The following is a 27,218-nucleotide window of genomic DNA, read 5'->3' as shown; positions in this document are numbered from 1 at the left end:
TTTAATACAAAGGCATCTTTATGGAGACAAGTATGTGGCAGACTCTCCACAAGAAAAGTTACACCTTTTTAAAATAACACAACATAAATTGAACATTTTGTGTTTTTGCGTACTGTTACTCCAGACGCAGGTGGTTGAAGAGCTGCACCAGGCTCGCTCTGAAAAACTCCTGGAGGTGGATGTGATGCAAAGCTATGGGGAGCTCACCTGCATGGAGATAGATCCACCAGAAGAGGGCGCCACAGACTCAGAATGTAAGTAGTGGCATTGTCAATTAAAGGAAAAAGATATTTATAGGACTTGAGGAAAAAGTCCCTAAAGCCGAGCGTCTCTTTTCAGGTAAACAACTACCTCAGCAGGACATTATTATCGTGCTGGACACCAACATTCTCCTCAGTCACCTGGATTGTGTGAAAAAAATTGTGAGCCGTGGTTTAAAAGGTAAAGTATTAAGAAAAAAGAACATGTTGTAAATCATCATTAATCAGAATTATATATTCTACAGCTGCATTTGAAAGGAACAGAATGTATATTCAGATCTATTCCAGTCAATGGTGTTTAAGGCTAGACACTGCTGGTGCATAGGAAAAATCCGACATTTAGATAAATTTTACTTTGGAACCTTTCCTCTAGTTTCTTAGAAAAATTGTATTACATCATGTATTTTTTTTCATACAAATATCAGGCATTGTTTATGGAAAAAATGTCCAAAAATATTTAGGACAACAAAAAAGCTGAATTAGGAGCAAAATTATTATCATATACATAAGAATTGTAAATTAAGAGTTTATTATGAATTGAATAAGTCAAATACAAATATTAAATTGATGCCATTTAACATGTAGTCAACTTTGCATTTCTTCCTCTCTTGCAGGGGTGGGCTTACCAGTGGTCCTTATTCCGTGGGTCGTGCTTCAGGAGTTGGACTCTCTTAAAAGGGGGTGCGGCTTGTCTGGGTCTGTGGCTCACCTGGCCATACCCGCCATCTCCTACATCTACAACTGTTTAAAGCGCAAAGAGAGCTCCCTGTGGGGCCAGTCCATGCAGCAGGCCGCAGACAGCTCCAGTGAGTGATACAGTGATGGGCAAATCAGTATCAATTCTCATGCAGAAATATCAATACTTACTATTTAAATATATATGTTTTGTTTAGCTTTAAATGTATTTATTGAAGATTGACTTAGCAGGAGACAACATTACATGTTGTTCCTGAAATGTACCATTCATAACATCAGAAAAATATAAAACATTCCCATAAAAGCTAGCATTATATATATATATATATATATAATAAGAATTTAATAACTGAATACAGTGGACCCAGGAGTCCTCTAGGTATTTCACTTACTATATATGAACAGATATTTAATTTTTATATCAGTTTAAGATGGGGTTTACTATACATCTAATACTATACACCAGGGGTGTAACAAAGCCACAGCTTAATGAGGCTTGCAGCAGTCATTTTAGGTCTATTTCAACATATTGTGACATTATTAAGGCTATAGTGGTAGAAATACTTATATTTTACAAAAAAAAATTTGTCTGAATGGCCATAGACACCCCTGCTATACACTAAAGCACATATTCTTTTTAAAAGTAGAAGAGTGTCAATGCATTTTAAACGCAAAACCCACTGGTTTTGTAACTCCCACCCACAGAGTGATAATGACTCTTCACTACATTATAATTAAGTGCAAATAACAGCTGTTAATGGTTTGCAGTGATAGAACAAGGAGCTGACACGTCTCCTCATGTCTTTTCATGTTCAGAGCTGTAATACAATTGATGAGGCATTAACAAGATTCTTAACCTTCAAATTTAACTTAAGCTGTTACACCATTACTGCTGCTTTTTTTCCTACATAGCATTAACAGCTATAATTATGACACTCAATAAGAATGAATAAGAATTAGTTTTAGCTTATCTGCAATTTGAATGTGATTTAATACACTTTTTAAGAATCTATTGTATATATGAAACTCTAGGTGGCACTGTTAAACTGCATCTTTCTATTCTGTTTATGGCTGCTCTGCTCCTCAAGGGCAAGCTCCACCATCTTTTAACATGTTCTTTATTATTTGAAATGTTTACATATTACAATTATCATAGTGTTATTTTTTTTTTTAATAATTGTATCCTATAATGTGTATTGTATACATTTAAATAATAAATATCCACAGGAAAAATCCATAGTACTGTTAATAAGCAAGCAAGAAACATGCACAGTAGGTCATATTCTTCAGTTAAGGTTGTCCTGACCAAGACTAGCTCAAGATCTGGAGATGGGTCCCCTTCACTAAAGGATAGTGGGTCAAATGCAGAGGACAAATTTTCTTATGGGGACAATAAAGTGTACCTTAATCATAAACACTTTGAACAATTTTAGTTATAAAGACAAGTAATTATATATGTATTTTTAATAATCATGACATTTACTTAACTGTTCTTTTAAAGCCTCAGCTCTTTATAAAACCATCTCATGCACTGAAAAATGCCATCAGACCTTAATTGAATCTGCCCCCTCCCTGCTCTGTCCTTGTGTATGCGTCATGTCTCACTGTGGTACCCTCTCTTTCTCCGGCCTCATGGTGTTTTTTTGTTGTTTTTTTTTATTCGTTCTCCCTCACTGTCCCCAGATGGTCTCCACGCAGAGAATAATGACGATCGCATTCTGCAGTGCTGCCTGCAGTACCAGCGCCTGTATCCAGAGTGCGCTGTCATCTTGTGCACGTGAGTCCCCTCCCCCAACCTCCATTCTGCTGCTACTGCAAAGTGTGTGTCCTCTACAAATAATACACACTACATGCATGTGACTGTAGCCAGATAGTTCCAGTTCTGCTTAGAGAAAGAGAACAGCCAGACAGGATAATTGGGAGTGAATAGATGTGCTGAACAAGGAGAATTCTCATGAGGAGTTTCTTCTCACAATAGCATTGTTTTGTTGTTGACCTATCTCTTTATTCCTATGACCTATTTTCCTTCTCAACCAGCACAGGTATCCATACACTATCAAATATTTAAAGGGCCCATATTACGCTATTTTCTGATCTATGTTGTAATGTTGTTTCCTCGTCTAAACATACTCAGGTGTTGTGTTTTGTTTCATTCACGTATTTCTCTCATACTGAAAACACTCTGTTCCACATTGTGATTTCCATGTGGTAATACAGAAAGTGCTTCACTGTGTTTTTACATTTCATGCACCTTCACTAGAATCATTTGGATGATTTCAGATCTGGAATTGCCAATCTCTACTGAATTAAAGGGAAAAACTACTGCTTCATGACATCTTAAGGTGGAACGGAACATTTTGAGCTTTAGAGATGAAGATCGACTTATAATAAAGGGTTACTCAAACATGTGTGAATGAAACAAAACACAACTCCTGGTCTGTTTTTGATGAGGTAACAACATTATAACATGGCTTAAATCTCCCAGGAGCCAATTTTGTGTAATATAGGACATGGAATAAAATAAATCAGTATTTAATTAATAAAGGTTCTGTACAAGAGGTGAGGTAAGGAAGTATGGTACAAAATTAAAATGGGTTTATACCAGAACCAGAACGTAATCAAACCAAGACTATATCAGGACTAAACCGGGTTCAAACTGGGTTCAAACCAGGTTCAAACCAGTACAACTGTGCATGTGTCCTTATATAACTGTGACCTCAATTATTGTCTGTCTCACACTGTTTCATTATCTCTCTTTCTGCTCCAGTAATGATAAGAACCTATGCAGCAAGGCTCTGCTGAGTGGGGTCAAGGCTTACAGCAAGAATGACCTGGAGACTGAAGTTGCCAGATCCAATGTCGGTTCCACTTTCCTGCAAAATGCCCAAACTTCTACCACAACTCAACCTCACAGAAACAGCATTTCAACATTACCGCAAGGCAGCATCAGTGTACAAACACAGGAGGTACACAGGCAAGAAGCAGCAAGCCTCTCAGGGAAGGAAGGTGAGCCAGGGATTAAATTTAAAAAAAATTTAATAAATACACAGACATTGGTTTATTCCGTTCATCAGTCATTAGGTTTGTATTACCTGCACATATACATTCTTTAAAGTTGCACTATGTAAATTTCTGTTGGGGGTCCGTCACCTGTTTGTTTCTATGGATCTGTCATTGCTCTGCCTGAAACATTCCACAGTATGACATTAAACAGCTCTTCCTTACATTTATTCAAATACAGGAAGTTTTATAGCTCAAAGAGGCATTCTGACTGTGAGCAGAGTTGACTCTCCACAGATCTGACCTGTAACTTGGCCTAGTTTGGTCTCCATGAAGATAGAAAAGTAAAATGTGAAACTTGTGACAAATTACTTGTGACAAAGCAATAACATCTCCATGGAGAAAAGTATTTGATGGACCCTCCTCTAGAAAAGATTAAGGGGGCCTATCATGCAAAATCTACTTTTTAGAGCTTTTACCCATGTTAGAATTGTTTCCTTCTCATTTCCCCTCTCGAAGTTGTATTTAGAATGATTTGTGCATATTTGAGCAATTTTTCTTCTCCTGTATCCAAGAAGTCATTGCGCCAATCTACCTATGTCATAGATTATAGCTATATAACAGATAAAAGCATAATATCATATCTTCTTTGTTCCTGTTCCTGAATGTATGAAATAACCCTGATAGCCCAATTACAAAAGGTCAAGCTGAGGTTGTGTGATATAATACGCAATATACTAAATACATATTACATTTTGGTAATACTTAATGATAACTTGATGATATTCTTCATAAAGCATGAACAAAAACTTAAGTCATAATGAACAAATAGTTTCATACAAATTAATAAGCCTTTATTTACTGTATTGTTTAATTTAAAGGGCTGTTTGCAGTGGTCCAAAATTATTCCTCTCTTTATGTATTCTGAGTGTCCTAATTATTCACTGCGATGAGTTTATAAGCACTTATCGTTACTAGCAGAGTTCTGACATTATGAAAACGCTAACAACAACTAGCACAAACTATGGCTTAATAATTAAATGCTGACAGTACACAGCAGACTTATTTTGACCTCTAGAGCTACTTAAATATAATATATCTGTACTGTAGCGGGGCAAGACACATTTTGATCTCAATACATGGTCTTTAAGGGGTTAGGGTTAATAGTAATTAGCATTATTAATGAAGTCTTTATTAAAGGTGCTTTTCAGGTTCGGGGCCCTCCACCATGGAGATGCTATTGCTTTGCCTGTAATGTTCCACAATGTGGTATTAAACTTATATAAGATGCATTTATTCAGTTATGGGTGTTTTTATAGCTCAAAAGTACCTTTCAAAAACATGCATTCTTACAGTGAGTGGGGTCACCTCTTCACAGATCTCACCTGTAAATTGGCCCTGTTGCATGTTCTTTTTGTCTCTATGGAGACTGAGAAGTTTATTGTCATACTTTGGAACATTGCAGGCAAAGCAATAACATCTCCGTGGAGACCAGCAACCAGAAAAGTAACATAGTGCACCTTTAAGGCTAAATGTGGTGTAATTTATGATAAAAGTGTTATCATCATTTATTGTTTTCTTTTTTACCTATGTGGTCTTTTTAAAATAATTCCACCATTTTGCATTTCATCCCACAGATGACAATCCACTAACCAAAAACGCTAGGAGAAGTAACTGGCACCTGAATAGACTTGGGTGTGAGTTTGAAAACTGCCTGCAGGAGGCGCTGTCGAACGTGCTAGAAGCAGAGATGAAGGCTGCATTTGGTGACCTCTGGCAGGAGGTAAACACGTGCTCTGGGAAATCATGTTTGGCTCAGTCTCTCCATCACTGGCTGTGTTCAAATGCACATCAGAAATCTGATTATAGTCTGATTTTTGGAGTTATCTGATAATTAAAATGTTGTTAATAGAGTGGCTGCAGTTACATTTACAGTCTAAATCAGATTATTATGACCTTTTTAGAGTTCTAAAACTGTTAAAATGTAAACCGCATAATAAACATGAATAACAAAACATTACTAATAGATAATAGTAAGAAGAACTGTGCACATAATTGTGCATATTGTGTATATTTTTATTTAGATTAATTTCCAATTGTCAGTGATCAGTCAAGTATTTTTTGTTGCATTATAAGAGAATATGTAAACCTTTTTTTTTTTTATTTTGGTGTTTCTAATCTTTCACATCAGATTTTGCTGTTTGTGTGTCATTTAAGCAATCTTTAAGCTCCCAAAATCAGATAATAATCAGATTTTGGTGTGCATGTGAACATAGTTACATCTGATATGAGTACGGTAATCTGATGTCTTTCACACCTGTGCAGGATTTGACAATGAAAGTTACGCAACAAAGGGCAAACTAGTGTGGCAAAGACAAAAAATAATAATAAATTAAAATTGAAGACTAAAATTCCTTGTACCTGGTCCCCCAAATAGAACAGTTACGCTAAAAATTTAATGATTAACGCATGATCGACGTGTGTCACCAGATGTTTTTAAGGGTCAGATTTCTTTTGTGCTGTTAAAGGTACATTGTGCAACTTTTCTGGTGGAGGATCCATCAAATGCTTGCCATTGATGGATCCTCCATTTGTCTGAAATGTTACCCGATATGGTATCTTCATCACCATCATCATCATTGCATTTATATAGCGCCTTTCAAGATACCCAAAGCTCTTTACAGTCCATTATTCATTCATTCATTCTAACACTAAGTGATGGTAAGCTACTACTGTAGCCACAGCTGCCCCAGGGCAGACTGACGGAAGTGAGGCTGCCAATCTGCACTATCGGCCCCTCCGACCACCACCATCACTCACGTACATACAACTTTCATACTAGGCAATATGGTTGAAGTGTCTTGCCTAAGAACACAGTGGCAGTTTTTGCCACTGGCTCCCCACTGTGGCAAGTGAAATTCCCACTGGAATTCCACTTGCCCCATCCACGTTACTATCCAATCCCGGCCTTGCTTAGCTTCTGAGATCTGACGCGATCAGGCTTTGACAAGCCAGTATGGCCACAATGATACTGTGGAACATTCCAGGGAGAGCAATGACATATCAATTGAAACAAGCAGGTGATGGACTACCGACTAAAAAGTTACACAGTGTACAGTGTACCTATAACGCAAACCAAAAATCAGATCTAATTATTGGGTTGTCTGATTATTTTAGTTATCTGATCTATACTGGACATGTAAAAGTATACTCCCACACTGTAGTTATATTGATGTTTGTATTTTGATGTTGACAGATTGTTTTAATAAAGCCTCCGTGGTCTCTTGACGACATCCTGAACTGTCTGAAGAAACACTGGATCGCTGTTTTTGGACATGTGGCGCCACGGGCCAAACAGCAGAACGTCTTAAACCTCATTCATTTCTTCTCCACAGGTATGCAAGGGTTTCAGCTTCCTGTTTATAGGCGCCATTTTGAGGACTTTTGACCACAAGAATATTTAGTTTTGAATTGCTCATTTATATCACACTAATACCATAGACAGTGGTACTATGCCATTCACAATTATAATTTTGAGAAAAATATATATCAATAAACTGGGAAAATATAAATATGATATCAAAAAGGTAACAAGTGTACAGTATATATCTAGATGGCTGTTGCTAAGTTAAAAAAAAATCTATTTAATTAAAAAAAGCGTGCATAATTTCTGTTTTTAGTAAAATGGGCACTTGTTTTACCCATCAAAATTTGGGAATAATGAGTCTAATCTACAATCTGGCTTTAAAAGATGAATAGAAAAACATTAATGATAAGTGACAGTAAGTCTATTCTTTTTTTATAGGTTAACCTTTGACTGTACATTATTGTCTTAAATTGTAATTTTTTCATTACACTCCATACAGCAGTTGCTCTCATACACCAACTACCACCAGAAAACAGTTTTGGTTTTCCATGTACCATCAGATGTAAACCATGTCTATAACGGGACTATTCCAGGTCTAAAAGTGGACTACATTATTTCCACAGTAGTTCTAAACCAGAAATTGTTCAAAAATTGTTAAAAATAACTCTAAATCAGACAGACTCACAAAATGAAGTGCTGTCTAAGTACCACCTGCAGGATCTCGCCCCACAGTTTGAGAAACACTCCCACAGACTGCATAATGCTGCATACTGCCATGGCTTCTATGAGTAACCCCTTCTTATCCGTATCTTATTTAAGCATCCTGCAGATTTTGGTTAGTCATCCTTTGGGAATAAGTATGTTTTTTTTTACCACTGGGCTGTTGCTGCACCAGAACCCCACAAAACTAAATCCAGATCGGGGTCAGAGGCTTAAGCAGGGCAATAGAATGTGTGTCAGAAAAGCGCTGAGTCGCCCACTGCACCAGTCCTGTCTCTGGCTCTTATCATGAGTCTAATAACATTACTGGAGCCTGGAGTGTTGAGAGCCTGTCCGTCCCTCTCTCCTCCTCTGCTGTACCTCTCCGTCTAATCCATCCAGGAATGTGCATTAGCTGAAACAATAGAATTCAGAGGCGTTGTTTATTGGTGTTTTTTTTTTTTTTTTTTTTTTTGGTTGGTTATTATAGCATGACTCTGGAGTTCTTGGTTTTTCACACTGGTTGGCTTTGTGCCAAGGTGTGAAAAAGGAGGGGGAGAGAGAGAGGGAGGAAGTGGTGAGAGATGGGTGAGGTGCATGGAGAGAAGGAGGGAGAGGAGGAAAACGAGGGAGAGAGAGGGAGAGAGGGGAGGGGGAAGAAAAGGGAGGAAGTGATGAGAGAGAAAGAGAGGGGTAGGGAGAGATAGAGGAAGCAGTGAGAGAGGGGGTGGGACAGAGGAAGCTGTCAAAGAGAGAGGTGCATGGAGAGAGGGAGGGAGAAGAGGAGGAAGACTGGGGGAGGGGAAGGAGAGAGGGGGAGGGAGAGAAAAAGAGTGGATGAGAGGAGGTAAGGAGAGAGAAGGGGGAGGGAGACTATGTAAAGGAGAGGGAGAGAAAGAGAAGGAATGGTGAGAAGGAGGGGGTAGATAAGGAGAACGATTGAGGGGGAGGGAGGGAACAGAGGAAGCGGAGGAGGCAAGGAGGGAGAGGAGGAGGAAGAGGGGGAGGGATGAACCAAATGTGAAACAAATCCAGGAGTGGAAAAGTACTGCATGTCATTTCTGGTATTTTCTGAAGCGTTAATGTAATTTGTTAGTTTTACAATTGTATGTGAGGGCAGAGTTGGCAGTGATCTGTTTAAAGTTCAAAAAATGCTTCCCCACATTAAACTAGAATAATGTTAATAAAATAAAACACAAGTCAAGAATTTTTCATATTACAAAATATATTATTCTTTATCCATCACATTAAAACTATTTGTGTAGATTTTTTTATTGCTTACAGCTCATGAAGCTCTAATACTACTGTAAACTACCTACCTTATTATTGGTGTTTTTCAGATTATAAAATGTGATGATGTCATCATCTCAGATTAGGCCAAGAGACAGTTTTTTTTCTTATTGATTTATTGATTGATTGATTATCCATAAGTATTCGTGGATTTCAGCTTCTTGTTTATAGGCGCCATTTTGAGGACCTTTGACCACAAGAATATTTGTTTTGATTTGCTAATGTGTTATATATCTCTCTGAAACTCATTGATAGTAGGAGCTTTGCAATTCACAATTACAGAAAAAAATAACAGCTGAAAATATGATCAAACTGAATACAATTTTAGGTAATAATATGAAATCATAATATGATATCTAGACATGAAAAAAATCTTTTTAGTGAAATGGGCATTCATTTTACCCCTCAAAACTTGCATGAGGGAATCAAGAGTCAGTATTCCTTATTGATTACATTGTACTTTTCCATGAAATATCCAGAAGTTCATTTCACAAATATTGTGCCTGATCTGACGTATTGTGACTATATTCATGACAATACTCATTTCAGCTGTGCTCCATCTGCTTGAAATATTATTGATCAGTGGTCTATAGCACATGGTGATGTCATCTGCCACTCAGCAATAATGTGTAATCATCACTGTGGGACTGTTAAGGGATGAAGTCATCACTCTCGACCAGTGGATTTCCAGCCTTATTCAGCGTAATGGCACTGTGGTGATTTTAACCTGCTCTGTGGTTTTGAACTGTTCTAACATTCAAAATTATACAAAGTGATATGTGTAGTCTTCATGTTTACCTCTAGAGTTTTTTGGGGTTTTTTCCAACAGAAATCATCAATTTATTTCTATTTTTCTTTTTAATCTTGGCCAAAAATTGCTAAATTCTTTCATTGGATAAACAGATACACCGTCTGATATTATTTTGTGTGAAACCATTTGTGTCTTGATTTGTTTATTCATCAGGTTGATTCATCAGGTTTGGATTGAACGATTGGACTTAAAGGTGCATTGTGTAACCTTTCTCCTTGGAGATGTTAATGCTTTGTCTGGAATGTTTCACAGTATGGTATTAAACCTTTCTATCTTAAAGGAGACCAAACCAAACCAAGTTACAGGTCAGATCTGTGGAGAGACTCGCAGTCTGAAGGCCTGTTTTTATAAGTATTTTTGAACTATAAAACCACCTGTAATTGAATGAATGTAAAATAGAGCTGTTTAATGTCATACTGTGGAATATTCCAGGGAGAGCTATGACATATCCATAAAAAACAGAAGGTGACGGATCCTCAACCAAAAAGTTGCGTAATGAACCTTTAAACATCCCATTAAACCACATACATGTAATACTGAACAAGTCTGACTGACTTGTTCATACAAGCCTCAATACAAGCTTGGATTTGGAAGTAATTTTTTCCAGAGCAGATCTCATTTGTCATGGCAATAAACTCCATTATAAAACATATTGTTAAAGACACACCAGTTCCACTCTGTGTTTCCTGTGGTACATGTACTATTGCTGGTATTCGGGACCCTCTTCAGTTAATTATTTATTTTACTTAGATAGAAACCTTTTAGTTACCTTATCCTTCTTTTCTTATCTATGTTTTTGTCTCATTTCAACCATGTTTAGACCTAATTTAGGCCGGAAATGGTCCAGTATTAGATCTAGCAGTACTCGTAAAGCCGAATATTATCATAGGCGATACTTTGTGTGCAAAGAGAAGCACTGCGCTAGGTGACACTGTAATTACTGTATTAAATGTACTATTGTTTTCATTTCTATTTCCTGTGTTGCTTTAGAGTTCAGTTAAATATATTTCCTATGCTGCTACTGTAATTAGTTTTGGTCTGTTTTTTTCTAGGTAAAGATGCGGACCAGAATTCTACTTTAGCAGCACTGCTTGACGCTAAGGACCTGTTAAAAGTATTTGAGAAAAGTTCAAATCGTATTCCTGGTGCTCTTTCTGTCGTCAACAACATCTTAAACACCCTTCAAACTCAGGTCAGTGTCCTCTTTTATATAAACCTTTTTTTTTTTTGCAAACAGCCAGGATAATGACTGACTGGAAAAAACTATTAGCGCTCTGTCCGTGGAGCCCTGTGTTTGTGTATGGCGAGTTTGATTGGATATAATTATTTAATTGCTCTAATGGCTGTCTGTGCAGGGAGAAGCTACAGTCGATGATGTGGTTATGAATGAAGCAGAGGACGAGAAACAGACCTCATCCCCTCAGGTCTCTCACAGCCAAGTCTGGGCCCTCTTTGAGAACATTTGGGAGCATGTTTATCAAGCAAGGTACATGACTAGTTCTGTTTTATCACTTAGATTGCTTTGATTTGGTCTTAAAGGGACTGTTCTACACTGTTTTCTGAGCTATGTTATAATCCTTCTCACAAACATACCTGGGATTGTGGTTTGTTTCAGTTACAGATGTCTAACACTGCATATTTAGGCTGAGTTCTCACAGACAGAAAACACTGTTCCACCTTGTGATGACATGCACCTTCACTAGAATCATACAAACATGGAAAAAAAAATTTGGTCATTTTGTGTTAAAAAACAAAAACAAAAAAAAAGGTTTAAAAAATGGTTAATAAACATGGTTCCCACGGTCATCGAAATCCTAGAAAAGTCATGGAATTTTTGTATCTCTTTCACGCAACTACAGCATTCTGTTAAGTTATCATTAGGATATTATGATTATTTCTGGACGTATGCGCCTTTTGTTTAAAAGAAATGACAATAAATGCATTGACAGTATTCTGAATGTTAAATTCTATACTATAATACCAAACCATAAGGTGAGTGGAAAGGGTTAACATTTCATATTTAGCCCTAAAAATATGATCAATTCTACACATGTAGGGTGCCGTAAAGCCATGGAACTTTCACTTTAGTTAATAAATTATAAATCCTCAGACAGAGCAGTGCCTACGGTTAGCATCACACTGCCAAGGAATGTCGATGACAGCAGCTGCAAAGTGTCAATAAAAGAGTAGAAATGTTGCTTGTTTGTGTATATAGACCATAGACGCTTTTAGGCACATTTAGTTAATAATAGTTTAGTTGAAATAGCTTTCCACAGAAACAGCCCCATGGAGAAGACAATTTGCTTTGATATGCGCCTCCTTCCAACCCCAAAGTTCATGTGTTTCTGTCCCGCTGCAGCCTGAGCATGTTCAAAGCCCTGGACTTTGACCCAAACGCCCCTGTGAGTACGCCCCCTGCAGGAGCCCCCCCGCCCCCTCAGGACCTCCTGCTGCGTCTGGACCAGCTCATATGCACCGTCTCACAGCTGCTGCAGACCTTTAGCAGGTAACACTGTTTAAACTGGGCTATATCTACACAGGGGAATGCTCTATTGTTATTATGGCAGTTTAAAGTGTACTGTGTAACTTTACTGGTGGGAATCTTGCTTCTGTTAGTGGAGATGTTATTGCTTTGCCTGGAATGTTCCACAGTAAAGCATCAAACTTGTTTATCTTGCATTTGTTCCATTATAGGTATTATTCCTGCTAAAATAACCTTAGAAAAACAATTATCTGCTTGTCTCCATGGCGATATTATTGCTTTGGCTCCTCAGTATGGCATTTTAAGAAACCATTGCTTGCATTTTTTCAGTTACAAGTATGTTTTTTGCAAAAAAAACAAAAAGAACATGACTTCTTACTGTGATTGGGCTTACCTTTCCACAGATTTGACTTGTAACTTGGCCCTAACTTTGCTTGTCTCCGTGGAGATACATAGGTCTGTGCCATAGTCTCAATGGAGATAAGCAAGTGGTGGACTCTCTACCAGAAAAAGTTACATAGTGCACCTGCACCTTTACTATAATAGTTTATTTTTCCACCCAGCTTATCTGTGGTGTCTGTTAGTTAATAGTCTGTTCACTTACATACTCGGGCTTTCACAAATTCCTCACTTGGATTGCCAGATTCTACATCTAAAACCAGTAGAAAATAAATCCAACTCCTTTGTATGGTATGATGTTCCCAGTCCTGAACTGATATTGACAGTCAATATCAGTTCAGGTTTATTTGTGATTATACTGTATTTTTCCAATGCATTACAGTGCATGTTCCAGCTATTACCATAACTATTTAAAATAACAAATGAATCGAAGGAACGCCTGTGTCATTGCGATCAATATTCATATATCACCTTTTTCATCAGTCACTGTCACATCTGAAATCAATATCAACAAACTGGGAGAGCCATATAGATCAATATCTTAACTGAAGTAGAAAGAAAATACAACACAAATCCCAACATAAGTGCATTTTTTCTATTTTCAGTTGATGTGTAAATCCAAGGACATTCTTTCGAAATGTAAAAATTACGCAAACCTTTCAGTAAGAAGTTATTAAGCAATCACAACAACATTTCTGTTACCTGCTTTTTCATATGCCATTTGTTAGGCCCGGGGAATTCTGAATTTTAATCAATCAAATCGAGAGGCAGTTGTTTAAAATCATCGATATTCAGCTTGTGTCTTTTTAATAGAGAGGTCCACAGCCAATGCTCTCTCTGGTTTGGAGCAGAGTTCAGACTTTGAAGGAAGAAAGGAAAAAGTCTGTAAGGTTCAGATTTCTGTCTTGTTTAATGTCAGGACGATTTTTATTTGCTTTAAAGCCCCAGTGTGAAACCTTTGTAGCCAAGAAATACAATTTTGGTTGGATGCTTTTATTGCTCTGATTCGTGATTGACAAACTCCCCTTTCAAGTATGCACTAAGATTAATTTTATTTTTCTTTCTTGAACGAATACAAACCTCACAATGCTCACACGCAAACAAATCTTGAAATTCGTCTCCCATCGCGTTACTTTTGAATAAATTGTTATTCTGGCATATATTAAATTATCTCCCACCCCTTCTCTCTGCTCCTGGCTCTTGTGTGTGGATTTTTACGCAGCACGTGTTCTGTTTGGCATTAAGCTTTGGTCAGGCTGTATCTGCTCGACCTTCAGCTTTGTCTTATCACCTTTACTGTGACGCAGACTCAGCTTCACTGTATCAACACGAAGGTCATTTATTCAGTTTGAGATTATTTCAGAACGGACATCTTCACAGATCACGTAGCAGCTGCCAACATCACTATCTGTGTGACAGTGTGTGGAGAAGAGGGGCTGGCAAGGTTGATAAATAGACATTTTTTTATGCAATTTCAATAGTCAGATATTAATGGAATCCTTCAGAAATGTGGTAAAAGGTGTAAGCTGCAGAAGCTGTGAATGGACCATAGACTTAATAATAATAAAGTGGACTAAGGGAGAGTGATGTCACCCATAGCATTCAGCTCCAGTCAAATGAAATCCAACTCCACTTTATTTATACAGTATTTTGCTAATATCTCTGTACAGCATGTCGGAAACTGCTTTGAGTTTCCGACATGCTGTACAGAGATAAAAAGAAAACAACACAAGTTATAATTGCTGAATATTTGATCATACTACTCCTAAAACAATAAAAATAGTATTAAAATCAAATACAAAAATCAAAACAAAACCATAAAATCATAAAATAGTAGTAAATAAGTAAAGTAAATAATTAAAATAACTACTGTAAAAGACACAGAGGACCACACAACTCACGCAGCTCCCAAAGAAGGGGCTGTTCGGGCATGGTAGGGATCATAGCAATTATGGAACCAATTGGAGCGAGGCCGTTGAAGGTAACGCCCCTTAGGTACACTACTAATCAGCCCTTGTGCTAACGCTAACAGGAGCGACTCTGGGGAAAGAAGGCGCCTTATTGATGTTCATATCTTGATTTATGGACAAAATAGTGAAATAAATAAAAAGAAAAGAAAAACACCAGGATCACGTAGAGCGGGTTAATACGAACATTCTAAGACCAAAATGATGAGTATCAGAGCAGAGCAACAGTTACAAAGTGAGGGCTGACATTTTTTCAACAGAAAGTGAATCGGAACCAGAGTCGATGGAGCCGAAAGCGTGTCCTTACTCACTTCCTGTCTGGAACAAGGCCGCTAGCAAGTTATCTGTGTCCATTTATACAATCTGTGGAATGGATTGTGCCACGTGGGTTTCAGGCAAAGTATTCCTTTCTGATTTGAAGGATTTTGTTACAGCAATGGTCCTTTGTTGTTACCAAAAATCCAACTCAAATCAAATATTATATCTTTTATGGCTCACAGTCCTTACAAAATCCTTCAAATCAGGAAGGAATCTTTTGCCTGAAACCCATGAATATTATTATAGGTGAAAGATTACAATACAAGATTTTTTTCTTATCTGCCTTTTTTGTAACATTTTATAGATTAAATAGTTGATATTATGCTTTTTCATATCTCCAAATCTACAGTTTGGGTTTAGTCAGTTTTTCAATATATCTTCTACATCTACTGGAGATATTCATTTCACAACAGACTGCACTCTCTATTAGCTCTATAATGATGAATAGAGATAGAATGTCATTTTCAACCTTTAAATCGTAGTATTTTCTTTATATTACCATGTGGCCTTATATCTGTGTAATCCCTCAGTGGTCCAGGTAGGTTCCATAGTGGTCCATGGGTGTATACTAGTCTATGTGCTCTTATACTTGTTCTGATACAGCTCAAGATCATTCTAAAGATATTCAGAAAATGTCTGTCTTGTGAATGTGACTTTTTTAGTATTGGTACCTGCTAGTTTCTGTACTAAAGACATATGAACCTGTAACATGTAACTTTTTTTGGTGCTGGGGGTCCACTACCTGCCTGTCTCTATGGAGATGTTTTTTTGCTTTGCTGGAATGTTCCATAGTATTGCCATCATCGTCCTTTAGGAGCAGTATTTCTCTGTTTTTGTCATTCTTCTCTGGTTTATTCTGTTCCCTTTTCCCTGCAGCAGTGACTCAGAGCTAAAAATATATCCAAACACACTACAGTGCTTTGCTTGCACATCCAAGACTGCCACATTTTCAGTGGGGAGCGGGAGGGTGCTTGCTAGTTTCAAATCTTTAACAGAGTAGATATTATGATTTTTATATATACCTTATTTGTTAATTAGAAGTGACTATTATATGCCAAACTAACTAAACTAAAGGACCACTATGTAACTTTTCTGGTGGAGGGTCCATCACCTGCTTGTCTACAGAATGTTTTACAGTATGGCATTAGATGTATATTTTACATTAATTAAATTAAGTACTTTATTGCTCAAAAATACATTGAAAAAGCAGTCTCATCACCACCGAGACATGTTTCAGTGTTGAGTAGATCAGTATTGATTGCTTTACATCATACATGTTGCGTTGCCCTGTATTGACGATCCACTAACACTAAGTAACACAGTATTGATGGTACTTTGACATTTATGGACCACGCTGTTGTCTGCATGTGAGGGCACAGCTGCATCCTCTGACATTAACCCTGTCTTATGTAAAACAGGGAGATGCTGATCGGGCTCCTGCTTTGTGCTGGAAATGTCAAATGTGTTTATGATTGAAGTTCAGATCATAACATTAGCATATCAACCTTTCACTAGAATCTTGGTAGGACAGTGATTTCCACTCAGCGTGTCGTGTTGACCAGTTTGACTTAAAGGTCCTATATTACGTTAATGCTGTTTCCTCATCACAAACAGACCTGGGGTTGTGTTTTGTTTCATTCACACATAACACACAAAATCTGCATATTTAGACCTTTTCTCAAACTGAAAACACTCCAAGTCACCACCTTGTGATGTCATGTGGTGATACAGGAAGTGCTCCACTGTGTTAAACTTCATATATCTTCACTAGAATCATTTGGATCATTTCAGCCCTGGAAGTGACTCTCGCTACTGAACAGAAGGTAAAAGGTAGCTGTTAACTTAAAACAGTACCACTGCATGACATCACAAGGTGGAACAGAGCATTTTGAGCTTTGGAGATGTAGACTTAGTAATAATACAGAGTTACTCAAATATGTGTGAATGAAATAAAACACAACTCCAGGTCTGTTTTGATGCGATAACAACATTATAACATGATTTAAAGCTCAAAAGAGTCAATTTTCCGTTATACTGGACCTTTAACCCAGTGTAGTTATTTTTAGCAGTTTATGTAATTGCATTTTGCCTTCTGCAGAACTTACCTATGCAACAGTTAGTGTCGGGAGGCTGCTGCTGCTCCCGGCGCCGTTGCCATGGAGACGGCTCAACTAATTTTCACATGCTCAGAGCCAGGCCTGTGACTCACTCTATCTCTGTCCCCATCTCCCCAGCCTCTTTATCAGAGAACACTAGAAATGGATAATTCAGCTCTCTCTCTGTCCATGTTTTAGTAGTTTTGTATTCCTAGTGTCATCTGTATTGCAATTTTGTGAGTCCAACCTCTGCTTTATGGTCTGTTTAAAGGTCTGGACGTGTGTTGCCATGATAATAAAATTACAATCTCTATTTTTTGAAGGGAATGTCCTTAATAGTCAACACAGTGACTTTAATGCTGTAGGGCTGGGCAATATGGGCAGTTTTCTCTCATTGATAGCACAAATCACAATGTTTGATTCAGTTTTATTTTTTTCTTCATAAAATATAAAATAAATATGCCTTTCAGTCCTAAAGATGCACTATGTAACTTTTTGTTTGAGGTTTTTGTCACATACGGTACTTGTTTATATGGATACGCCATTGCCATTGCTTTTCTTGGAATGTTCCACAGTATTAAACATAAAACCGCTCTACCTTACATTTATTAAATTAAAGATGGTTTTATAGCTCAAAAATACCTTGAAAAAATGGAATTCTGACTGTGAGCAGGGTCGCCTCTCCACAGATTTGACTTGTAACTTGGTCTGGTTTGGTCTCCATGAAATTTGAAAGGTTTAATACCATACTATAAAACATTCCAGACAAAGCAATAACCTCTCCATGGAGAAAAGCATTTGACGGACCCTCCACCAGAAAAGTTGCACAATGAACCTTTAACCTGCAACAAATAAATTGTAGGATGAACTGATAATTAGAGATAGAAATTATGTATTTTACTATCTACAGTTCAAGTCTTATATTTTTACTTGAAAATTGCAGAAGTCTCCCCATTATTGCAAAAAAATAAAAATAATAATGTTCTCACAATAAAAATAAATATAATAAAATATAAACTATTTTATTTGATACTTCCACAACACGATACGTTTCTACCACTTGGTCTTAAACTAGTGCTCATATTCACGGGTATTGGGGAATTGATGTTTCTCTGAAGCATTTTTAAGATAGTCAGGTTTTTTTTTTTTTTTTACTTTGGATACTTGTTCAATTTATGTATTTTTGAGCTATAAAATTGCGTGTAATTTAATAAATATAAAGTTGAGCTGTTTAATGTCATACTGTGGAACATTCCCGGCAGAGCAATGACATATCCATAGAAATAAGGAGGTGACGGACTCCCAACCAAAAAGTTACATAGTGCACTTTTAAATATGTATTTGTTTCTGGGTATATGTTATTTTGCTACTTCAGCTGAGACCTGAAGGATGGAGGAGAAAGTCTAAAATATAGAGAAAACAGTATAAAATATTCAGATGCTTTTTATGTTTGCAGCCTTGGGCAAAACAAAACAGATAGCAAAATGTCTTGATGCTTATTTTTGCATTTTATAAAAGAAGTTGCATAACAGGTGTTTTTTTTTTCTGGTAAATTCTTATAATAAAGCTTTTATTTTCTTGTCCTTGCAGCATGTTGACATCTCCTGGCATAGCTGAAGCACAGAATCTTCTCAGTCTTATGCGATCTATTCAGGCAAGTGCTCTTATAATAACTGCTACTAAAGGTCAGTATGTAACTTTTCTGGTGGAGGAGCCGTGAAATTCTTTTCTCTGTGCATGTGTCATTGCTCTGCCTGAAATGTGCCACAGTATGACATTAAACAGCTCTACATTACATTTCTTCAGTTACAGGTGGTTTTATAGCTCAAAAATACCTAGAAAAACAGGCATTCTGACTGTGAGCGGGATTGCCTCTCCACAGATCTGAATTGTAACTTGGTCTGGTTTGGACTCCATGAAACATTCCAGACAAAGCAGAACATCTCCACGGAAGCGTTTGACATACCCTCCACCAGAAAAGTTACACAATGCATTATTTAGAAATCTCTTATTTTACTTAAAGGTGCACTGTGTAACATTTCTAGTGCAGGGTCCGACACCTGCTTGTCTCCATGGAAATGTTATTGCTTTGTCTAGAATGTTCCACAACATAGATCAAACCTGTCTATCACGAGGGAGACAAGCAGGTTACAGCACTACGCTACATTACAGGTCAGATCTATGGAGAGTCGCCACTATACACAGAAAGATTTATTGTGTTTTTGAGCAATAGAAACACCTGTAATGAATGCTAGATGGATATGTCAATGTCATGCCATGAAACATTCCAGGCAAAGCAATAACCTCTCCATGGAGACAAGTATGTAGCCGACCCTCCATCAGAAAAGTTACGCATTGTATCTTTAATGTAATTTTTTTTTAAAAAGCTCTTACAAATGACTTTGTTGTTTCAGATTGCTGATGCAGACAAACTGGCCGCCACAGATCTTCTGAACTGCTTCTCACAACAAGAGTACAGGTGAGTCATGAAAACACATTGTATATTTTTATTTACACCTAGAGCTGAATTTTGAATCAACTTCTTGAATTATTTACAATAAAACTCCTGTAAGAATTTTTTTTAATCAATAACAAATTACACAGTGCACATTTAACTAAACAAAAAATTAAATAACTTGAATTTCCCTCTGAATCAATCAAGTATTATTGATACTTTGCAGTGACGTGTGTATTGGTGGAATGTTCACTAGTTCACTACCATGGAGAAACAATGCACAGATTATCAAACACTGACAAATAAGTTTTAAGATACTGTAATCTGAAAGCTCAAGAAAAAATACAAAATGGATTTAAACCACGCATTTTCAGCTGCCTGTGATCAATATGAGCTTTCATGGTCCTGTTTAGGAGTTTGATTTTCAACAAAAAAGGTGAGATTGACTAACTGAAAAACTGTTGGCTAATACTTGTTAAACAGCATAAACCAGTCGACCTGTTGTTGATCCAACTGAATCTATTTCTAGTCAGATTACGTTAAAATAAACAGTAGTGCTTACAGTTAGTATCACACCCCCAGGGAATGTTGATTCATGACATCAGATGAAAAGTGTCAGTTGTCTAGTAAGACAACTGACTGGGTACCCATGGAGTGTTCTCTGAACACTCCATGGGTACAAATATGATGATATAGAACAGGGGTACCCAAAAAATAGATAGGTGGATGGATATATGGATAAATATATATATATATTCACATCTCCACACACGGGCCTCCAACATTTTGCAGGACCCCACACACCCCGGGAACTGCCTCTTCCACACTCTCCCCTCAGGAAGACTTCAAACTCCCCTCACACGCACAAACAGGCTGCGCAACAGCTTCTATCCACGAGCAGTGGACGTGCTCCAAGGGCACAGGCACAGATAAAAGACCTGAAGGGAGTCAGTGCAATAATCTATTTATTTTATTTAATAAATGTTTTTTTTATTGGTACGGATGTAAGGATGTGTGTATATATTGTAAATTTTTACTGCTACAGATCTGCTCTGCTGAAGTTTCGTTGTATTTCATACAATGACAATAAATAAATCTATCTATATATACAGTCCCTGACAAAAGTCTTGTCGCTTATCCATTTTGTAGAAACAAAAGCTTATAACCTGACTTTAAATTAATCGATTGGTTTTAGAAATGTCTCATATGAAAGCTAAAACCCTCCCAAATTATGCTCAATATACTAAAATAAATTTGCTTCACTGAAGAAAGATTGATCATTTAATGAACACAGAAAGGTCAGATTTTGGCAAGACAAAAGTTTTGTCGCCTTGTCATATGATGCACCCAATCCTAGATTACAGCCTCACCTGTGATCAGTTACTGATCAATCAATTAGTGGGTGTGTATAAAAAGAAGCCCAGCACACCAGACCTTCACATCAACTGCAACTTGACCTCTGACAACATGCCTAAGATCCACCCTGAGACCAAAGCGTTAATTATCAAGAGGCTGAAGACCAGATCCACTGCTGAGGTGGTGACACCTTCAATGTGTCTCAGCGTCAAGTACAAAGAATAAGAAAAAGATCTGAAATGACTGGAGATGTTTTTGACAAGCCCAGGTCCGGCAGACCCCACAAGACAACTGCTCAGGAGGACCGTTTGTTGGTTTGAAAATCCACTGCCAGCCCCTTTTCCACTGCAGCAGACTCCACCAGGCCTGGTCACCTCAAGTCCCTGTGTCAACCACAACAGTTTGTAGAATTCTGTCTCGAAATGGCCTCCATGGTCGAATCAGTGCACAGAAACCAGCACTAAACAATTAAAAAACCGTGTGGCATTTGCCAAGGCCCACAGCCTGCTAAAAGGATGGACACTGGAAAAGTGGCAGAAGGTGGATTTCTCAGATGAATCCTCGGTTGAATTACATCACAGCCGCCACAAATATTGCAGGAGACCTACTGGAGCCACATGGATCCAAGATTCACCCAGAAAACAGTTAAGTTTGGTGGCGGAAAAATCATGGTCTGGGGTTCCATCCAGTATGGGGGTGTGCGAGACATTTGCAGGGTGGAAGGCAATATCAATAGCCTAAAATATCAAGAAGTATTAGCTCCTCTTACATTCCCAACCATAAAAGGGGCCAAATTTTGCAGCAGGATGGTGCTCCATCACATACTTCTAGCTCTACATCAAAGTTTCTCAAGGTGAAGAAGATCAAGGTGCTCCAGGACTGGCCAGCCCAGTCACCAGACATGAACATCATTGAGCATGTCTGGGGTAGAATGAAAGAAGAAGCATGGAAGGCAAAACCAAAGAATCTTGATGAACTCTGGGAGGCATGTAAGACGCTTTCTTTGCTATTCCTGATGACTTCATCAACAAATTGTATGAATCATTGTCGAACGCATGGATGCGTCCTTCAAGCTCATGGAAGTCATACAAGATATTAAATATGGATCTCACAGCACCACTACTTAATTCACTGACGTTATGCAACATATTTTTGTATTTGAAGTAAATTATTTGTTCAATTTTCTGTAGGCGACAAGACTTTTGACTTGCCAAAATCTGACCTTTCTGTGTTCATTAAATGATCAATTGTTCTTCAGTGAAGCAAATTTATTTTAGTATATTGAGCATAATTTGGGAGGGTTTTAGCTTTCATATGAGACATTTCTAAAACCAATCGATTAATTTAAAGTCAGGTTATAAGCTTTTGATTCTACAAAATGGATAAGTGACAAGACTTTTGTCAGGGACTGTAGATACTTTACTGATCCTGAAGGAAATTCAAAGTGGGGATCTGAGATTTTAATAATGTATTCTGATAAAATTTTGTATTGAAAAGACTGTCAGGAGATGGGAAAGAGGCCAATCTTGTCTATTTCCTAATATTTAAAATTTCAATCAAAATCAAATTACTCATACAGAAGACCATTTTATTTGCAACTGCAAACTGTCATTAGGTTTGACCCTCGATCTGCTAATGATTTACTGAGGAAAAAATGTTGGCCACCCCTGATTTTTCTTGTCATTATTATTACTAAGTGTGAAAATACAGGGATTGTACTCTACTCAGTTTGGCCACTACAACAGTGGTGGTCTTGCAAACTGATCCAAGTGGCCGTTTGCCATTTTTCAGATTCATTATTTAACGTAATGTTATTTACCGTATTTTCCGGGCTATTAGGCGCGCTCTTAAGCCTCTAACCCCATCAAAAAACAACCGCGTGCCCCGCAAGCCAGAGTGCCCTATACACGAATCCACTCGGGTGTCCCAGCACGACTTCAATAAACTACAAAGCCGCACCACCAGCAGCACACGCAAACACACACGTAGCAGACAGCGACCATGCAGTGAAAAATGCCCGCAGCCACACTCATCACTCCACGCAAACGAGGAATGGAACGGAGGAACGAACCGAAAAAGCGAGTCCAATGTGCCACTCTGAGTCACAACTGAATAACTGAGTCACTGTGAACACGCCAACAATCCGTTGGTCCCAGACAGCACCCTCCCTACACGCCACAACTGAACAAAGCCCAGAGTCACCGTGAATGGGTCAAACAAAGTCCCACTGACCCATCCAACTGTTGTGTTTCGTTTAAAGTCTGGTGCGGTTTATTTGTGAAAAAAGTTCGAAAATAGACCATTTAATGACAGTGCGTCTTATAATCCAGAACGCCTGATAGCCCGGAAAATACGATATCTATCCAGCTAACTTTGACTTGGTCTTGTTCTAGATTTTGTTTATAACATTGTCATAAAATTGTATGTGTAGGTTTTGAGGCCAATCCCAAGTCCTGGTTTGACGCTAGCTCAGTCCTGATGTAGACTTGGTTTGGTCCAGTTTTAGTCATAGTTTGGTCCTGGTCTAGTTCCTGGTTTAGATCCTGGTTTGGTTCCTGGTTCCTGGTAGTTCCTTCCCAAAAGTGCAGATATTGCTATTGCTATATTCATAATGGCGACAATCTGTACTGACCAAAAGCACCAATGTCAGTGATATTGTGTTATTTCAAAGGAAAAAAACAAACACTTAAAACACTCTAGAACAGTTTTGGACATTACAAATTAATAAATGTGTAACCTATTCATTCAAGTCCCAGTTACCTGATCTCTGCTTGTCTCATCTCGCAACTGAGAGGAAAATCATCTTAAAATCACAATTCCAAATTTCTTATTTAGATACTCACAATAATTACTATAATGATATTTACAGTATTTTTGGAGTGTCAGTATTTATCGTGAGTACATTTTCTTTACGCTACTGGGACATTTTTTGTTATTTTTTGGCTATATCTGAAGATTTAAGCCATAAAAATATGAATAAATGGGCGGCAGTAGCTCAGCTGGTAAGAGCGCTTGTCCAATGATCTGGCAGTGCGAATCCCGCTCTCGACATAAACATCATTCGCTGAGTGGTCATATCCTCTGACCCATAAGTTGGCAGTGTGATTCCAGCTCCCACAGATGAATGCTGTGTCCTTGGGCAAGACTTTTAACCCACCTTGCCCCTTGTGTCTGCGTACATTGGTGTGTGAATGGGTGAGTGGTTTCTTGATGTAAAGTGCTTTGAGTGCCTTGAAGATTGAAAAGCACTATATAAAAATCTGACCATTTACCATAAATAACTTCTATGACTCATTGCAGATGCAAACTAGGTATACTAAAATGTTTGATTCTTCTATTTATTTATTACAGCTCATGGTTTTTTAACAGTATTGTACATTTAGCATAGTTTTTGTTGTTAAAATCTATTGTCAATGGCATAAATTAGGTTCAGTATTATAATTTATCATTTAATTCTTTTTCGTGTCAGGCCTTTTCTTATCATGTCCATATAAATCACAAAAAAAATCACCAGTAATGTGGTATGACCCAACCCTAGTGGGCAAGAACGCTCCCTAAGCACTTTTCCCTGCAAACTGCTATTACTACCTGTTTACTGACCTCCTGAGATAAGCCTGATTTAGTAAAATAAACCCAGGATTAGACAAGCCCACACTGGAGTTTTCTGTGTAAGTTTTTATCCCTGTCACAATGCACGTGCTCAGATATCTGTTCTCTTCAGTGTGGCGTGCCCGGACAAGTTCAGGGCTTGTTTTTCTAGCATCACCACAGCTCCTCTGACATAAAGGCCTTCCTCTTAAGAAAGCCCCAGCAGAGAGACACAATAATGGTCACCATGACAACAGTGTGCAACAGATGCTCACACAGCACAACACAAAACGCACACCTATTGTCATGCCCCCACTGGAGTTATCGTCTGACAGGAACTGATACTTCGGTCTTTACTAAGCAGCAGTGCAAATGTACGGAAGTTAGCAGTGTCCAGTATTTTGTAGATAATCTTTTTAAAGGAGACAAAGCTTTTCAAATTACTTTGTGTATGGATTGTGCTATACAAATAAACTTTTGGCCAAGTTTTTATAGTCATTATTGATTTAGTCAGACTAAGTTGTATTTCGATTGACTTTATGTCTGTTTGAACAATGTCCTGTATTTGAGGCTTGTGAGCTCAGAGAATACAATAACTTAAATGTAAAAGTTAATACCCCAAAAGCTGAATGTTTTTTTAAACCACAAGTCTAAGATGCTTGCGATTTGTCTTGCTATTGTGAATAATATTTGCTGATGTCAGTAACAATATTTGAAAATCTATGGCAAATCCCACAAATTGAATACAAATTTTGTTAAGTAGAAATATTCAGTTCAGTAAAAATAGCAGGACATATTTTTTGGATATGATATAAATACATCCACCTCTTTAGAGTCATTTCTCATCTATTTCCACTGTTATTAGAAAAAATATATCAGCTATATATGGGAATTTTCCGACACCTTTATCTGAATAAATCCCTTGATATGATGACCACTTTTTTATTGTTTATTTTTTTAAGTGCAGCTAAGTACATTTATTTATAATATTTATCTTTAAATCCAAATATTTTCCTTTTATATTCCCAAATTGTGGGATTTTGTTTAGCTTGACTGACACACTGAAATTTCCGCAGTTATCTTAAAACATCTAAAATGATCTTCATCCATTAATACTATCCTCTTCTACTCTCCTTCCTCCTTATGTAAAGTGCTCTTTGCATTAACACCTCAAAGATTATTTTTGCTCCACTTAAAATGACTGTTACCTACTTACCCACTAATCCAGATCACTCTAGCCTTCTATATAATCTTCACTTCCTATATATGGCATAGTTTACTCTCAGATACTGACTCATGTTTAAGATATGTACAGACTAGGAATTTAACGGAAGCTCTTTGTAAAATCTGAGTCTTTTCTCCATAGAGATGTTGTTTTGTCTGGAATGTTTCACAAAATGGCATAAAACTTGGCAATCTCCATGGAATGGAGAACAACTAATGCTACTAGTATTATTAAGTATAAGTATTTTTTTGGTAATAAAAAATCTTGTAAATTAGTAAGTTTTTATCATACTGTGAAACATGCCTGGCAAAGCAATAATAGGTATATTCAATAGGTATAATTTTAATTTTTAGTGCAAACAGTGCAAACATTTTATCAATCTGAAACACATGGCTAGAGATATCATATTCATTGGTTTCCGCTTCCTGTTATATGCAACATTTTTTATCTTTTTTCCCCCATTCAGAAGGTGTAATTGTTAGTCCCTATGGTCACAGTCCTAATTTGTCCCTTAGATAGATTATTGGTGACTGCTCTTGCTACCATAGAAACCAGCCTCCATTGTATTGTATAGACCATATATTTCCTGGCCATTATGTGTCCTGTCTTCATGCCAATACCTAGAAGGTCACGTGGCACATCTCAGATAATAGTGTTCTTTGTAGAAGGTGTGGCAAAGTCAGACTAACCTTTTACAATGATTTATATCCACACAGCGATTTGAAATTGGTATAAAATTGTTTTATGATTCGTATTGATTTGTTGACATAATATAATTTGCACCTTTGCACCTTTTTTAATTGCAGTGCACACAATAACATTTCAGGCGCTAGGAATTCTGTTTGCAAACAAAAATAAATTATGTTTCCTTGAAACTGGGCTATCTGATTTTCACACAGTTGAAGGAGGACATAGGCATTTAAAAGTGTGCTAACTCCTCAGTTTTGTTTAGACCACAACAAACCTTAATGTGTATAAATTGGTATTTCCTTTTGTAAATTAAACTGTTTATGTTACAATATTCTCTCAAACTTTTTAAATAAAATCCATATATTCTGGATACAAACAAAATAATTAAAATAAATTCTTCATATGTTGTTTTTTTTTTTTTTTTTTTTTTTTTTTTTTTTTTTTTATTAACCTTTTCTGAAAACCATTTATTCCCACATTCTTAGTGTCATATGGGACAATACTATAATTTAGATATTT

At 37.3% G+C, this 27,218-nt stretch overlaps 1 protein-coding gene across 1 annotated transcript in view; it reads left to right on the top strand.

The window, feature by feature from the left end:
• The window catches only part of swt1 (SWT1 RNA endoribonuclease homolog), a 46,375-nt gene that overhangs the window by 6,347 nt on the left and 12,810 nt on the right, over positions 1 to 27,218 (top strand). The window contains exons 5-16 of the mRNA XM_020933370.2: positions 125 to 254; positions 340 to 441; positions 875 to 1,066; positions 2,640 to 2,733; positions 3,724 to 3,962; positions 5,594 to 5,739; positions 7,213 to 7,351; positions 11,176 to 11,315; positions 11,479 to 11,609; positions 12,483 to 12,629; positions 18,976 to 19,039; positions 19,800 to 19,864. Coding sequence (XP_020789029.2) covers positions 125 to 254; positions 340 to 441; positions 875 to 1,066; positions 2,640 to 2,733; positions 3,724 to 3,962; positions 5,594 to 5,739; positions 7,213 to 7,351; positions 11,176 to 11,315; positions 11,479 to 11,609; positions 12,483 to 12,629; positions 18,976 to 19,039; positions 19,800 to 19,864 — 1,589 coding nt within the window. The remainder of the gene's footprint in view (positions 1 to 124; positions 255 to 339; positions 442 to 874; positions 1,067 to 2,639; positions 2,734 to 3,723; positions 3,963 to 5,593; positions 5,740 to 7,212; positions 7,352 to 11,175; positions 11,316 to 11,478; positions 11,610 to 12,482; positions 12,630 to 18,975; positions 19,040 to 19,799; positions 19,865 to 27,218) is intronic.

Source organism: Boleophthalmus pectinirostris, unplaced genomic scaffold, assembly GCF_026225935.1.
Source record: "Boleophthalmus pectinirostris isolate CB_2022bp ecotype Guang Dong unplaced genomic scaffold, ASM2622593v1 HiC_scaffold_7, whole genome shotgun sequence".
NCBI lineage: Eukaryota > Metazoa > Chordata > Actinopteri > Gobiiformes > Gobiidae > Boleophthalmus > Boleophthalmus pectinirostris.
The sequence above is the reverse complement of the archived record's forward strand: the minus strand, read 5'-3'. Positions and strand labels throughout refer to the sequence as shown.